A 16,216-nucleotide genomic window follows, 5' to 3' on the forward strand; every position below is an offset into this window, starting at 1 on the left:
ATACTATTAAATGAAAAAAAAAAAACCAAACACAATAAAAACATTTTAAAACAAACAAAAAAAGAAACCTTTCCTGTTTATTTTCACTGCTAGTGCCTTCCCTCCGAGGTCACCTCCCATTTATACTACATATATATATTGACTGATTGATTGGTTGACTGTTGCATGTGAGTGAAAGAAAATAGAACTCATCTAACTAATCCTTCAGGATCAGGGAAAACTAATACTCACTAAAAATGAGGAGCAGTATTGCCAGTGACAGAGAGGAAACTGTAGTCATTCCAAACATGTCTAGCTGCTGATTCATGGTAGGGACAGGAAAACCTATACATAGGTAAATGAGATTCATCATTAAGTTTTATTCTTCTTCCCCATCCCTGACAGGGCTGACAGAACTTATTTATTTCCCAGGGAGTTCTCTGTGAGAAGGAACTAATGATGTTGCTCAAGTCCCAGGCTGCCCTACTGGGTAGAGGGAGATTTTTTTTTTTTTAAAGCAGGAATGTCAGTGAGGAAACTACTTTCTAATGATCAGCTAGAAGAGAAGCTAGAGAGAAACTAAAACTGTCCAAATCAAGAATAACATTGTTATCATTGTGGTTGTTGATACTTTGCTTTCTAAAGGAACTAATGATATCATAGAGTGATGTTTTGCATGAATCGGATTTAAGTCGGGCAGAGGGCACAAGATGAACAGTTTCACTCTCTCTTCTAGAATCATCAGATTCTAGGGACAGGACGAAAGTCTGGATGACTGGAAATGACCTAAGATAAGGTGGATGAACTTGGATCTTTGATGACTAATGAAAATCTAAGTATTCCACAGTGCCTACTTCACTGTGCTTTCATGGCAGTTGGAACAAATTGTTGTAATGAAGGGAATGAATGTATACAGCAAGTCATTCCATGAGAAGGGGAGCATTAACAATTAGGAGGCTCAGAAAAGCTTTTAGGGGATAGTAGCTACACTGAGCCTTCAGGGAAGAGAGCACAAAAGACACCTGACTCATTGGTTTGGCTGTAATATAGAGAGGACAAGGAAAACTTGGCTAAAAAAGAAATTGTCAAGGTCTTATAAATGTCAAACAGAGACGTATATATTAGCCTATAAGGAAAGAGTCAATGAAAATTACTCAACAGGAAAGTGACATAGTCTGACCTATGTTTCAAGAATTTTAACAACAGTTTTTAGAGGCTGAAGAAGAAATCTATATGTCCACTTCAATATTTTAATAGTCCTGATGAGAGGTAAGAATACCAGATTGAATAGTACAATACCAAATCAAGAGCAGACCCACAATAATAGCAATTGGTTTTTATTGAATAATAATAAACATGTCATTTTAAAAAGAAAAATCAAACAGCTTATTAGGTTTACATTCAAAGACCCCACCTGTCATTCACAACTCTGGCAAAACTTAGAGCCTACAATTTATGTAAATAAACTATGTAAATAGTAAAATCATTTTTAAATAATAATAATAATAATAGCAACAACAATAATAACAATAACTCAATTCTTAACTCCAAATAAAATAGTTTGTAAATGTTCCTGGCCAGCATCTCATATAATGGTATTGCTTATGCTAGGATCATTATAACTGTACCCCAATTTCCACCGTATATCCCCATTTTTCAGGTTTTAAAAAAGAGGCATCAAATCTTTCAAAGTTGAAAAGTCAGAACAGCTACTAGTTTAAAATTAACCTTCCTTTTACTGCCTTACTCAAGGAGTCATTTGCAATTGTGAAGGAGAATGACATTTCAGTCACAGTACATTTTGGGGGAAATCTAACAAAAAATAATTGTCATGTGGCTGAAGTGTTTGAGGTTCCACTTATGCTTATAACTTCTATTATTATAATTGCCATCAAGTTAGTGGGCTACTCGTATTTGGAAAGTTCAATCTGCCTTTAGGCAGCTCTCTCAACTTTCTCATTACCATCCTCTGCATATTCCATGCCATGATCACCTCCTCAAGAAAGAGATAGATATGGACATATAAGATGAATCATAATAACATGTATCTTTATAAAAATATATAAATATTTACCCTTTAGCCCCAAACTAACAAAAATGTCTCCATATCTTGCCTCTGAGATGGAAAATAATTTTAAAAATAATTTCTAGAATCCTTCTACAAGTCATCTGAGTCTATAGAAGTAGTCCCCAGTGTTAACCACATCTACACAATCTTCATATGGGCAGCAAACGTCCATCACTTATTTCCATTGGGTTTTCTCATTTAGATTTCCTTTTGTTTCTCTTGATGTGAAAGAAAGCATTCAATTCTATTACAACCATTACATTGAATTAAAAGGCATTATAAGAAAGCAAGTTGGCATATAATATGTGCCCTCCTATCCTATCCTTTCCCAGTCTTCCCATTCCTCATTGTTGGGCCTTTGTTGTCAGTATCCATCCCAATCACAGGACAGACTAGGAATTTTAGTTCTGGATGTCTTCTCTTTGACCACCACATCTGAACACTGGTATTATTTAAGTATCTTTTTTTTAGTTCTTCATTATTGCTATATATCTAATGGATCCAGAACATGTCTAATGTTCAAATACTTATCAAGACAAATGTCTAAAAGTCTCCAGCCATATGCATTTGATAGAATTTAAATAATCTTCCCCTTCCCTCCCATCCCTCCCTCCACCAGAATCACACTGGATCACATTTGGTCTCCAGAAATCAGGTTTTCTTATTGAATAAGCTAGCTTTCTCTTGAAATGTGTGACTGTGCATTGAACAATCTTCAAGGGGAGTACTCATTTGGCTGTTCATCGAACCACACCCAATATCAGCGGGGCTTTAACCATTTTGTTACCGGAGGGTGAGCTGCATTGTTTTTCACAAATTGTTCTTTGACTGCATTGCCATCTCCAGAAGCCATGTCATGATCTGTAAGATCAAGAACAAAAATCAGATCCAGCTGTCTTTGTTACCTCCATAAGACACAGAGATTTTTGAGAAAATTATCACTTTGTGTTTGAAATCCTTAATTTGTGGGAAAACATTTTTTATCAGCCATGTTATAATAATTGCTGGCACAAAGTACTTTATAACTCTTTGAGAGTAAAAACTATTTTGTTATTTACATTTGTATCATCAGAACCTAGCTCAGTGCCTAGCTCATAATAAGTGCTATATAAATGATCAATAATTGATGATCTTGCTCCTTACAACAAGCCTCTGAGGAAGATGCTTTTTTTTTTTTAACAGATGAGGAAAATGACACTGCAAGAGACTGGATGATTTGCCCAGGATTGTACTTGTCTAGTATCTGAGATGAGATTTGAAATCAGGTCTTTCTGTTACCAAGTCTAGCGTCCTACTGCTCCTCATGCTTCCTGGGCCTCTATTTGTAGATCTAGAAGCATAGCTTTCATGGTATTTTCCTAAAAGGCCCATTGTAAACTAAAGTTTTCCATGGATGCTAAATTTTTGTGCTAAATCAGCCATAGGGAATTCAGAAGTAGAGAAACCCCTGTTTCTAGTAAGGACCATACTAGATGACTCTCAAGATCCCATGTAGTCCTAAGAATCTAGGAAGTTATGATGGTAGCTTATGTATTCTTTAGTTCATATACCTTAAGCTTATGACATATGTAAAATCCTTAGACCATTTAGGCAGCTGTTTATGTTCCTAGAGATATTATTCACGGTAACTGGCATTGAGTTAAGAGTCAGAAAGATCTGGAATCAGATCCTGCCTCATTTATCTATTAGTTGTGTCACCTTAAACAAGTCACCTAATTCATAGGGCCTCAGTTTCTTCTTATATAAAACCAAGGAAAATAAGGAATATGTAGTCCCATTGGGGACTCAGTTATGGCTAGAAAGGCTTGGTTACTATGGAGTATCACTCCATGGTATGATTCCTGAGAACAAGCTTACATGAGATTTCCAGGGATTCCTGCTCTCAATCAGAAATATATAAAGCAGGTTTCCCAGGCACATGACCTTTCTTGTCCCTTTGGCCAAGGGAGGGAATGCACAGTAGGAAAAGAAGGGGGAATAAGATTTATAAATCTCCTAAAAGAGTTATGGCAAAGAGTTCAGAAGTCTTTTATTTCATTCATACTTGGTCTCCAACCCCAACATGAATTTGAACATAAGAGATCAAGGTAGAACTAAAGGTCTTTATGTAACCTGACAAAAAACGAAGAGAGTGGAACAAAATTTAGGGAAAACAGCTGCTTTTCATTTCCTATGGAGAACTGAACATTAGGAAATGGTGTTTGTGGTGCAACACGAAGGATGTAAGTTAGACATACGGAAGAATTTCCTGTCATTGAGGATTGTTAAATCCTAGAGTAGACTAAATTGAGAGGCCATGGAATCTCCTTCTTTATAAAATGACAAAAAGGACAGGGGAATAGGATTATTCATGTCAGTGTAGTTTAATAGAGGGGAATAAGCAAGAGGCTCTCTCATGATGCTTTCTGACCCCAAACTTTTATAAAAAACAAAATGGAAATGGTTAAGAAGAAAAAAAATCTCATAAATAGATTTTATTTATGATTTTTATTTTTATGTAGCCTTTATTTCCAGATATATCCTCCCACCAATCACCACCAAATAAACCCCCATTTTGTAAAACCAGTCTACATAGTGACTCTGACAATGTGTGCATCCACTTCTAAAATGAAAGAAGAAATATGATCTCATTGAAGAAAGCTTATACATGTGCCCAACTTTTGAATCTATATTGGAAGCAATCTAACCAACCAAAATATTTTCAAATCACATGAAACACTGACCATGCAGGTTTTGAGGGCTCTATTAAGTAAGCCATAAACTTTTATGGCTTTTTAAAAAGAATAAACAATATTTCACTTACAATTTCAGCTACTACTTATTCCATTTCTAGTGCCAAGGTATAAAAAAGAAAATAAACCCCTCTAAGTAACATATAAAAATATAAATAAAAAATGAGTGAATTCTCCTCCTTTATCAGCTGCTTACATGTTACTCACTGTTTGGGCCCTAACTGACTCTTTTTTTTCTCTCTTTTCTCTTTTGATTCATGTATAAATTGGATTTAAATGAGGCAGAGTTGCATGAAGTCCTTAGACTTGCTATCTCTTCTAAAGCCCCCATTGTCCAGTAGCAGGACAAAGTCAAGACAGAATGACTCGTGATGCAGTGAATGGCCTTTATGTCTTCATGTCTGACATGAAGTCTAAGCAGTCCACAATACTTCCTTCACCTGCCTTCATGACCACTGAAACAAATTGTTCTAATCTGCCTATTCCACCAGGAGCAGACTTTACATGCTGTATTCCCTAATTCACTGTATGTGAATAGGATCTTTTTCTATTTTGGCCAGAAACCCTGAGTGTCTTCCCCTCCCAAATTGATACATTTTTTTAAAACTAGGTAACTCTTTGCTTCAGTTGTTACCTAGCCTTAATCACTAAATGGACATTGTCTCAGTCAAAGTGAGACCTGTTAAAGATATTAATTTAGAAAGGCTCCCCCCTGCATCTAGGGTTATCTCCTGTCATTCTAATTTATATTTTGCCACTACATCCACATGGCTCTGGAAGGGACAGTGAGACTGGTGACTTTGCACAGACAATCCTCACTTAAATCCAATTCACTTGCATGTCATGGTGTCACCTCCCTGATGACATGGTATTCTTTGAGAACAAAGGATGAACAACAGATTACTAAATATGCTCATTCCAGTTTGATACTTCAAAGACATGTGGAATCCTCAGTTTGGATTACCTCCACCAAAACAGATTGCAATCCCTGTAATACTCTGAAAATCATCTTCAAGATTTGCTGTCACCAAAACCAAAATTTTAATTCTATGTGGTCAAAGTGGTAACAAATTCCTTTGCTCTTGGCTAGGCTGCTCCCCAAAGAAGAGATAAATAACTGGCAATCATCAGCCCAATACTCGAATCCTTCCCAGCTTGGCAGGATAAGCCTTTGTGATTCATGCGCTATTAAGTTGACAAAAAAAATTTGTTTCTTAAATGAAATATTCCAAAGATCTACTTAAATTTACCTTAATTACCAATACCTCCCTATAATCATTAATTTGAAAAGAAAATGCCATGGTTAAGAGCATTTTGATTTACAATTCATTTCAAGGGTCAATGTTTTGCCTTCTTTCTAGTGTGCCTGGTGATACTATATGAAATGATGTGAATAACTGAGTCCATGATTTGTAATGTACATAATTTTCCATTGCCATGCTCTGGTGTAGAAAACACCTGTCTTTGACATAATAGGCACATTTACCAAATACAATAAGAAAACAACAAAAGCTAGCATCTATATAGCATTTGAAGTTTACAAAGCACTTTATACATGTATGTATTTACTTTGTAATTAATATAAAATGTAAAGGATCAGAAGATCCAGACTGACAAAATTATCTAACACTTCAATTAAAGGACAGTAGGACAAATAGCTTGTTAGTGAATAGTAGTAGTTTTAGATAATATTATAAAAATGATTTGCTATCCATTTAAGAGAGGCAACATGACATTATGGATAAAGCTGATGTGGGAGTCAGGAGGACCTGCCTGAGTTCAAGGCTCACTTTGAATATTAGTTCTGTGCCCCTAAATAAGCTGTACCAGTCTTAGTTCTACTAAAATAGACATTTCTAATCTTTTTGGTGATCTAGCTCTTTGACTGTCTAGTGAAACCCTTCTCAGAATAATAATTTATTTTTTAAAATTCATAATTAAAGGAAATGGTAAATTTAAGTTAGGAGTCAATAAAAATCAAGATGTATTTTTTTTTCTATCCAAGTTTATGGATCCTCAAGTCTGTGAACCTTAGGGTGCCTACCCCAAATTAAGAACTCCTACTCTAAGCTGCCAATGAATTATTGATCTGCATTGACAATTGGTGTTCCCTCACTGAGTGTTCTCAATACAGATGATATTAATTAATCATCTAACAATGAATAATTATCAATTGTTTAATATGTACCCAAGTTCCACTAACATAGTACTCAAACCCTGTCTGTGCTAATAGGTTGTGAGTTCTGGCTGTTCCCCCAATTAACTTAGAAACAATTTGGATGGGCTGGCTACCATCAGAGAACCAGGTTGCCCAAAGCTCATTGCCAAGACAACAGAGTGGTAATTCTTCATAAAGTCTGGATGCCAGGCCACAACAGCCTATGAGAGCTAAGGCTCCTGAATATGCACAAGGATGGGGATCAGTACTAGCAGAGGGAGTACCTATGTGGAAGTAATTTCAGGTTCTTAAAGACCTACAATTTAAAAATAAGTCTATGGACAAGAATCTGCTGGAAACCATGAGAGATTGGCCAGTGCCTGGACATGCCAAATAGATGAAATACTTCTTTCAATAATCTCACTCATTACGCAAACATTTCTTACTTCATTATTTATACATTTTCAGGAATATTGTTTTTTCAAGACAATAAATGAGCATCAAAGTGGATTTTTTTGTTTTTTGTTTTTGTTGTTGTTGAGGTAATTGGGGTTAAGTGATTTGCCCAGGGTCACACAGCCAGGACGTGTTAAGTCAGGATGTGTTAAATCTGAGGCCACATTTGAACTCAGGTCCTGCTGACTTCAGGGCTATTGCTCTATTCACTGGGCAACCTAGCTGCTCCCCAAAGTGCTTTTTTTAAAAAAAGTTCACTTGTAATGCACTGGTTTCAATATTTCATCATCGAAATCATTCATTCTATGTGAGAACAGGAGGTGTGTAACTTTGGCTAGTGAATACCTAAAGGTGCTCACTGAGGAATTTACTGAACTTCCATATCTTATTTTTTAACTTCTCCCATCTGAAAAATGTACTAATTAGCTACGAACCAGATACATTTTCTTCATGAAAAGAAAGAAGAGTTTTCCAAGAAATCCCTTAATGTTTAAACAATGTGCTTTAGTCTTACCAAAAAAAAAAATCCTTTTTAAAAAATAAATAGCAAAAACTAGCCTGCATTCCCCTTGAGTTACATACATTCCCCTTGGGAATACATAGCAACCACTTCTTTTTTTCTATTCATTCTCTTAAAATAAAATAAAAATTATTAATTAGTAAAAGAGTGATTTATAGATTCAGGACATGGTTATTCTAACTCTGTGAAATTGAAAGTCAGGACTTACCTGAAGAAGGTAATCTCTTTTTGGAAAACTTTGATGAGAAAAAGGAAAATTTTATGCATTTTCCGGTAACTTTGTCACATATGCCAGATGAACATGTGCAGGTCTGTATGCATCCCATTCCAAAGGTACCATAAGGACACTCTTCAGGATGTAAAAAAAAAAAGTTTAGTGAAGGAACTGATTATTTCTACTCTTTAGCTACTGTGTACGTGAAATTTTCTGTAGTTCTGATTTGAAGATGAGCATCAATTTGTTTTTAAATACATCTAGTTTATAACAGCTGATTTCCTGAAAAAATGAAAATTAAAATTCAGACTTAAGTACTTTCCAAACAGATCAGAAATACCAAATCTAACTAAGTGAAGGAGTAATAATAATGGTACAATAGAGAACTTCGAGTCACAGGATCTGAATTTTAATTTAGGTTCTGTACTTAACCCTTCTAGACCTTAATTCCTTCTTTTTTAAAAATTAGGTAGTTGGGCCCAGTAATTTCTATGGTTATTTCCAACTCTGATATCACATACATGGCCTCATTTGATCTTCACAGTAGACCTAAGGAGGTAAATGTTGTAAGTATGATTTAGCCCCAATTTACATATGAAGAAACTGAGGCTAAGAAATGTGATTTGTTTTTCAGGATTCAGATCCAGGTTTTTCAACTCCAAGGCCAGTGTTATATCCATTAGGTTAGGCTGTTTCCTTTAATTATTTCTGTCATAAAATTTAACAGAAGAAAAATTTCTAATACATAGCTATTTTCTCCAGAGAGGGAAAAATTGCATTTTAGAGGTAGGAGGAATTTCAGAGAAAAAGATCCCATTTTTACATTCAAAAAACAGAGGCCCCAGTGTCAGCTGGTAATAGAGATTGCACTAGACTCTATTTTTCTTCAGTGTCAGTCCAATGGGATTTCTACTCTTTCATGTTCTCTCTCTCTCTCTCTCTCTCTCTCTCTCTCTCTCTCTCTCTCTCTCTCTCTCTCTCTCTCTCCTCATCTGTAAGAGGAACTGGAGAAGGAATGGGAAACCATTCCAGTGTCTTTGCCAAGAAAACGCAAAATGGAATCACAAAGATTAGGACATGATTGACTAACATTTGCCTTCTCTCAGAAAAGTGATGATCAAGCCCATTGGAAACCTGAAGTCCAATAAAAAATACTACATAAGTTTCAAAGTTGCCTGCTAATTGTTAAGGAGCTTAATCTTGCTTCAAGGATTACACATTGAAATGAGGAACCCCCTCCCCCTCCTTGAGGTGAAAAGAAACAAAAAATACTATTGACTGATAAATAAATGTAAGAGTCTTGAATTGAGAGTGACACAGCCTGCCTTCAAATCCCATCTCTGTTGCTTAGTAGCAATTCCAATCATTCTGGGTCTCCATTTCATTCTCTATAAAGTGAAGGTGATGAAACTAACTAGATGGCATCTATACTTTTCCAATTCAAATTCTATGATCATTGATGAAGTGTTTCAATGTATCCTTTACAAAGAGTAATCAGAACATTATTAAAAAATAATTATTCTTGGACATTAGTCAAACAAACTATATGGAGGGATTTAGAAAGGTCTGAAACACATTTTATGCAGACAACTTCAAGGGAGTCAGGCTTTATCTAAATATATAAGCTGAGGCAACCTAAAAGTTCAGTTGGATTCCCAGATAAACTTTTTTTAAATCACCTACAAAGCCTAGTACAATGTTAGGCACATGGTACATAGATTCAGTGACTACCACTCAGCTGATTGAAATTTTGGCCATACAGCATTAAACATCTGGATAACCAAAAACTTGGATAAACCACCAGTTTTTATCTAGATGTTTGGGGTCATTTAGACACAAGCAAACTTCAGCTAATTTGGACAGCTGAAAGACTTAGTTCTAACTCCAACAAAATGGAATAACTTTTAAAATGTCATTCTAGGATGCTTAAAAAAAGCTTTCCCCAACCAATATTTCTTGCCAAAAAAGAAGAAAGTATCCAAAGTAAAATTTCTCTAGAATCTGAAGGATGCCTGAAAGAGGAATCCTAAAAATCTCTTTAGAATCAGCATCACTCAACAGTTATTACATCAGTTCAGTGGAAGACCACTTGCTGCAAGAATTTGGAATCTTTGCAACTTGCCTCTTTACCCATATGTGAGCATACAGTTAAAAAGACCTTTTCATGCCAGAAGAAAAGCAATCTACAGCCTATACTCACTATATTATAAGTATAATTGTGTTAACCACTTCCTCCCTAATTTCCTTGCAAGGAGCCATGGTCTTTTGGTCTGATAAGACCTGCTATTTACAGAAAATGCAATTCTATTCAAATAAAAGCTGGGGGGGGGTCTATGTATGACACAAAGAGAACCAAAAAGACAGATGGGGGGGTCTATGTGTGTCACACAGAGAGAACCAAAAAGACAGTAAGAATTTGCCAAATAAATGAGATATGTAAGATATTTCATCAAGTTCCATCATTCCTACTGTTTACAGTGGCTGCACTGGTAGATAATAACTACAATGATGACTGCAATAACAATAATAACAACAACTTAGAATTTAAAACATTTCCTAGTTTTTGGCACTTTCAATGAGTGAGAAAGTTGTTAATTTCTAAATTATGTTTAAATATTGAAGAATTATTAGATAGGTTTAAATATCTCAATACTTAGATGGCTGCATTTATAAAGGCATAACTTCATTACAAATGCAATAAAATGAAGAAAATACTAAGAAATATACCAAATGTTTTATTGCTTTCTTTTTTAAAAAGCTTTTTTTAAATTTGTAAAACATGATCGTTTTTTAGCTCTTTTCACCTATTATAAGTTGTTTTTATTTACTGTCATAATTCCTAAAGAAGAGAAAGCAGTTTCCTGATATGGTAAAGCTTTTAAAACAAGCATTGCTTTTTTTGATTAAAATTTGATTAAAAATATTTCGAATTAAAAGCACTCAAGTTTTAATAAATTTGACCAATACTTCCATCTGCTTTGCTTTTAATAAGCAGATTCAAGGGAACAGAGACTAATTGTCCTACCAACTTCTAGGGCCACTCTTTCCTTCAGATTTCATCTATCCCTTAGTACAATATATAGATAATTAGAACAATATATAGATATTGTTCTAAGTGATCAGCTCTAGTCTAAAGGGAATTGAATTTTGTTCTATTTATTAGAGACTCCCTTTTCAAGTGTTTGGAAGACTGATGGTATTCTCTCAAACCAGTCTTAAATCCACTTGATTGCTTCCCAAGGAATATTTTACCAGTAAGTTTTCACCCTACAATCTTTTCTGCTCAAAGAATTACCCATCACTAAAGATCACTGCCTCTGAGGCAGATCCACACTAAATATCCAAGACAAAAGATGAACTAGCTTGTCTTTAATAGCCAAGAAAGATGTTGCAATCTTCCTTTCTTTGATGCTTTTATCCACTGGACTTCCTAAACTGAAGTGATCTTGATTGCTGTAATTGCTCTGTGTGTGTGTGTGTGTGTGTGTGTGTGTGTGTGTGTGTGTGTGTGTTTTCAGTTTTGTCTTTGTCCACTGTTTCCAATGTCTTTTTGTCTACCTAATATCTACCTAAGACTATTCCTTCCCTTAGGTGTGTAAGCCCCCCACCCGATTCTTTGTTCTAAAATAGTCCTTTTAATATTATTTAAAACTACTTTTAATAAAGTAGTTGAAAGGTGCAGAGACAGGAACCACAGAACCTGAGTTTATATATCTCACTCTATTTATTTACCCCCTGTGTGGCCTTAAGCTGTTCACTTAATAATGACGTCTAACACTTGTAAAGCACTGTACTAGATTATTTTATTTGATCTTCACGATATTCCTATCAGGTGTGTGCTATTAGATTTATAATATTCCGTTAATTCTAATATAGTAGTATATGTATATCCAATTCAAGAAACTGAGATTGAAATTTGCCCTGATCTTAAAATTAGTAAATTTCTGGGGGGGAGGAGCGGAGGGGGGATGATTCGATTCCAGACCTTCCTGGTTCCAAGTCTATGCCATATAAATGCTTTCCCCCAGGGCTCAGTTTTTCCATCTGTAAAATGCACCCGCTGACAAATTTTTTCAGTTTAAGACCTCCTTCGGCGTTACAAGTGAGCAGAACCCTACACCTGACGCTTGGCCGATCGGGCAAAGAAAGTCCCGTGTTTACCTTTGCAGATGCCATACTCTTCGCCAAAAGCATCCTCCTGGTTGGAAAAGTGGCAGTACAGCCCCGGGCCGCACTTGGCGCCGTCCATGCCCGAGACTGTGCGGTAGCAAGTCTGTCCGAGGGTTGCGGCGCACACGCGGCAGCAGCCGCAGTCGTCCAGCACGGTTTGCTTGCACTGCTGGCTGCTTTTGCAGTGGTTGGGGTCGCAGTGAGCGGGGCAGTCCACCGCGTACCTACTACTCCTGTCCGCCTCCAGGTGCACAGGTCCCAGCAGCGTGATCAACAGCAGCCAGAGGCCCTTCATGGCTGATTCCTCGGCTGGCGCACTAGGAGGCTGGACTTGATAGACGAATTCTCAACTTAGAGCCCCGCGGTCCTGGCTGCGGGATACAGCCGTCAAGAATCCAAAGAAGTAGCTGAGCATCGGGCTGCAAGGGGATGAGTTTTATACGCTGGGTTGCCCTCACGCTCCGCCGTCATCAATTTCCTCAATCCGGCTGAGTTGTCCTCCTGCCAACCTCTCTTGCTTTAGTTTATGAAATCCAGGATGAAGGTTGGATTAACACGCCGCTGCCATCCAGGAATTGAAAAGCCCGAGCTGATGTCATCTGTTATGTTTAGTTAGTTGTTTTGCATGAGACTAAAAACCCTCTCACATCCGTCTCAATTGCTCAAGGACGTCTGCAAAAGGAGGGGGGAGGGGGAAAACGGAGTTTGCATACCATCATTGAGGACAGGAACTGCTTTGACAGAGGGCACCCCACAGAGCGAAGCTTTGTCTTGCAGAAGGATCCCCAGAAGTCAGGAGGAGACTGGTATCCCAATGAATCACTGGGACCGAAGAAACTCCACTTAAAAAATAATACAGAGCTCTCAATCCGTAAAGCATTTGTTAAGCATCCCCTTAGTGCCAGGCACCGTGCTAAGCGCTGGAGAAGTGCCTTGATCTCAAGGAGCTCACCGTCTGATTGAGTTCATTCAACATCAGTGAGGTCACTTGGAAGAAAAAAAATGGTTATATTGTACCTTTTCAATTCTCAGAAGAAAAAAAAAAAGTTTGGTTAAGGTTTTTGCATTTTGTTTTTTCCTTTTCCCCACCCTGGGTTTTTTCCCCTTGTCCAAAAAACCTTATTTCCAAAGCAATTCATTCAGCCTGTCTACCTATTTCCCTGGCTCCACTATTAGACGTTGCATTGCAGCTAGGATTGAACTTTAAAATCAAAGCCACAAAAGAGGTAAAACCCCTGCTGGCGGCGTTTCTAGGTTACTCGATTCTGGAAAAAAACTTATCAGTTGGACTTCCACTGACCCAGAACTGCCTGGGGAGAAGACTAATCCATCACCAGCCCTGCCTGTCCAGTGACAAAACAGATTCAAAGACCTTCCCCTCATCTTAGGGCATCCGTCAGGGTTGTTACTTAGATATACCAAGACCAGGCAGTTATCCCAAAAAAACAGAGGAGCCAGCGGGAAAATGGGAACATAGCTCCAGAGAGGGAAGTCCTGAGGAGGGGAAAACCTTGGGGGCCACAGAACAAACTTACAGAGCCTACGGGTGGTTGGCGCCACCCTTACGGCAACCAGACCTGAAAGAAGCCGAAGCACATCTTCTGAAATGTCACCTGTGAACAAATGTCACCTTCCTCCAGATCTGAGGGTCTGAGAAAAGCTTAGGTAGGGAGAGGAGAGAAGCTGTCTATACCAATCAAATTTAGATATTTTCAAATAAAGACTGAGGTAGATTCTAAGCGAGTAAGAGGCATTTATAAAGTACTTAAAGCTTTTAAAAGTATTTTACAAAAAAAAATTTAAGCATTTTATATGCATTAACTGATTTGACACAACAACCCTAAGAGGTAAGTGGTGGTGTTAAATTTTTACAGAAGCAGAAAATGAAGTTCAGAGATTTAATGATTTATCTAAGATCCCATCCATAGTGTCAGGGGGAAATTTTGAATCCAGGTCTCTCCTGGCTCCAAATTCAGGGAGTGTTCTTTTCCTTGCCAGATCTTAAATAGACGCTGAAGTAGAAGTTCCAAAAACTTCTAAACATTTCTCTACAAAACAAGAGAACTAGCTCAGTGTTGAGGCTTGAGCTTTCTAGGCCTCATTATTTTCTGTTCTAACATTCTATGAGTCTGATTCATTTAACTGAAGGTTTTTCTATGAATACAGTTCAGTTCGATCCTGTCCAACTCCTCATGACCCCGTTTGGGGTTTTCTTGTCAAAGATACTAGAATACTTGGCCAGTTTCTTCTTTGGTTCATTTACAGATTCAGAAACTGAGGCAAAAAGGATGAAATGCCTTGCCCAGCCTCACACAGCTAGTAAGTGTCTGAGGCTGAATTTGACTCTGGAAAATGAATCTTCCTGACCCCAAGTCGGGGCATTCTATCTACTATGTCACCTAACTGTCCTATATGAATATTGTAACTTATTTAAAAGAAAGCATTTATTTTTCCCTGGGAAAGACTAAGAACAGATTGAGATGGATCCTGCTAAGGTCTGTGGATGGACTCATCAAATGACTTAACAAATTTACAACTCCCTGAAACTTTAATTAACAGGGGAGGGCTTGCTAAGTGCTCACTGTGTTAGGCATTGGAAGATGGGGATGGGGTGAGGGGAATGAAAAGCCAACAAAGAAATACAAAATAAATATAAATATATGAAGTCTTTAACTTCAATTAAAGTCTTTAACTTCAAACCAGTATGGAAAAAGCCCATGAAAAAACTAGCAAATACTGTAAGACAATATCTATCATTAAAGATTTAATTATATGTCAATGGTTTTAAGTATTATAGGTATTCAAAGAAGAGATCAATGATGACTAAAAAAAAATTCAAACTTGTTTTACACTAGTTAGTGAAAAGGAATTACTTTTCTAGCATTTAATAACCTTGATTTCCTTTTCATTCCCCTAGTTCAACTGTAGTTAGTTGGAAGTTATTCTCATTCCAGGTCTCATGTTGAAAGATATTGTTTATCTTTCATTCTTGAAGAGAACCAATGATCTCATGGATGATCTCTTGACTTGTACATAAATTCTATTTAAGTGAAGTAGAGTTGCACAAAGTCATCATCCTTACATTTCTCAAGTCATCAAAGTCCACACTAACAAGACAAAAGTCAGAACGACTGGGGTTGGCCTGGGATGCAGTAGATAACCTTGGCATCTTTGATGGCCAACCAAGCTCTAAGTGTTTCACAGTGCCTGCTTCTGCTTCCTCTGCAGCTGTTGGAACAAATAATCATCATTCACCCTGAGTAATGTTCCTGCCCAAACAACAGTAGCTCACCTTTATGTGGAAACTTTAAAATAAGCTTGTACAAATACTAACATTCCCACATTAGAGATAAGGAAACTGAGGTCCAGGAAAGTAGTGATTTGCCCAGGCTCTGTTACTGATCTAAAGTTCTGTGACTCTAGTCAGGAAAAGCATGGAGACTAGAATGACCATAGCATTTGCAAAGAAAAATAGGAACCAATATTTGCATTGGAGAGTAATAGAAAATAAATTTGGACATAAATTTGGCACAGGGATAGATTACAGAAGGTCCTAAAAGCCAAGCAAAGAAGTTTTGTTGAGGAGATATAATATAATATACAATGGTGACCAATGATGATTCTTGAGCTGAGGAGTGACAAAATGAAGGTGGAGCTTCAGACAGATTAGCTGGATTATGTCTGGTACACAGAACATGGATGGCAGGAAAAATAGAGTGGGGGAAGGGCAGCTGAGAGACTTTAAAAAAGCCAGATGTTTAGGATAAAAGTAGAGACAATGGGGACGAAAAAGAAAGGAATAATTTTGAGAGCTATTTCAAAGGAGGAAAAATGACGGAACTAAGGACATAAAAAAAAAAGATAAAGAAAATGGGAAGAACATCCAGAGAGAGAACTATGGAGAAGGAATATAGAGCAG

The 16,216-nt window shown here is 37.1% G+C and overlaps 1 protein-coding gene across 1 annotated transcript; it reads right to left on the reverse strand.

Annotated features, from left to right (window-relative positions):
• Positions 1–1,300: 1,300 nt before the first annotated feature.
• ESM1 (endothelial cell specific molecule 1) lies at positions 1,301–12,917 on the reverse strand. Its single transcript, XM_051979046.1, has 3 exons — positions 12,289–12,917; positions 8,122–8,262; positions 1,301–2,908 (listed from the first exon to the last, which is right to left on the reverse strand). The coding sequence occupies exons 1-3, from the start codon at positions 12,590–12,592 to the stop codon at positions 2,808–2,810; spliced, it is 546 nt and encodes a 181-aa protein (XP_051835006.1). The 5' UTR covers positions 12,593–12,917; the 3' UTR covers positions 1,301–2,807.
• Between the last annotated feature and the right edge of the window lie 3,299 nt (positions 12,918–16,216).

Source organism: Antechinus flavipes, chromosome 1, assembly GCF_016432865.1.
Source record: "Antechinus flavipes isolate AdamAnt ecotype Samford, QLD, Australia chromosome 1, AdamAnt_v2, whole genome shotgun sequence".
NCBI lineage: Eukaryota > Metazoa > Chordata > Mammalia > Dasyuromorphia > Dasyuridae > Antechinus > Antechinus flavipes.

What these genes read in the sequence shown, in the direction of transcription:
- ESM1 (XM_051979046.1), bottom strand. Translation starts at nt 12,592, where the DNA reads ATGAAGGGCCTCTGGCTGCTGTTGATCACGCTGCTGGGACCTGTGCAC. An exon ending in AGAGTATGGCATCTGCAAAG is followed by an intron (nt 8,263 to 12,288) that starts GTAAACACGGGA and finishes TACATCCTGAAG; the next exon opens with AGTGTCCTTATGGTACCTTT. An exon ending in AAAGAGATTACCTTCTTCAG is followed by an intron (nt 2,909 to 8,121) that starts GTAAGTCCTGAC and finishes TTGATCTTACAG; the next exon opens with ATCATGACATGGCTTCTGGA.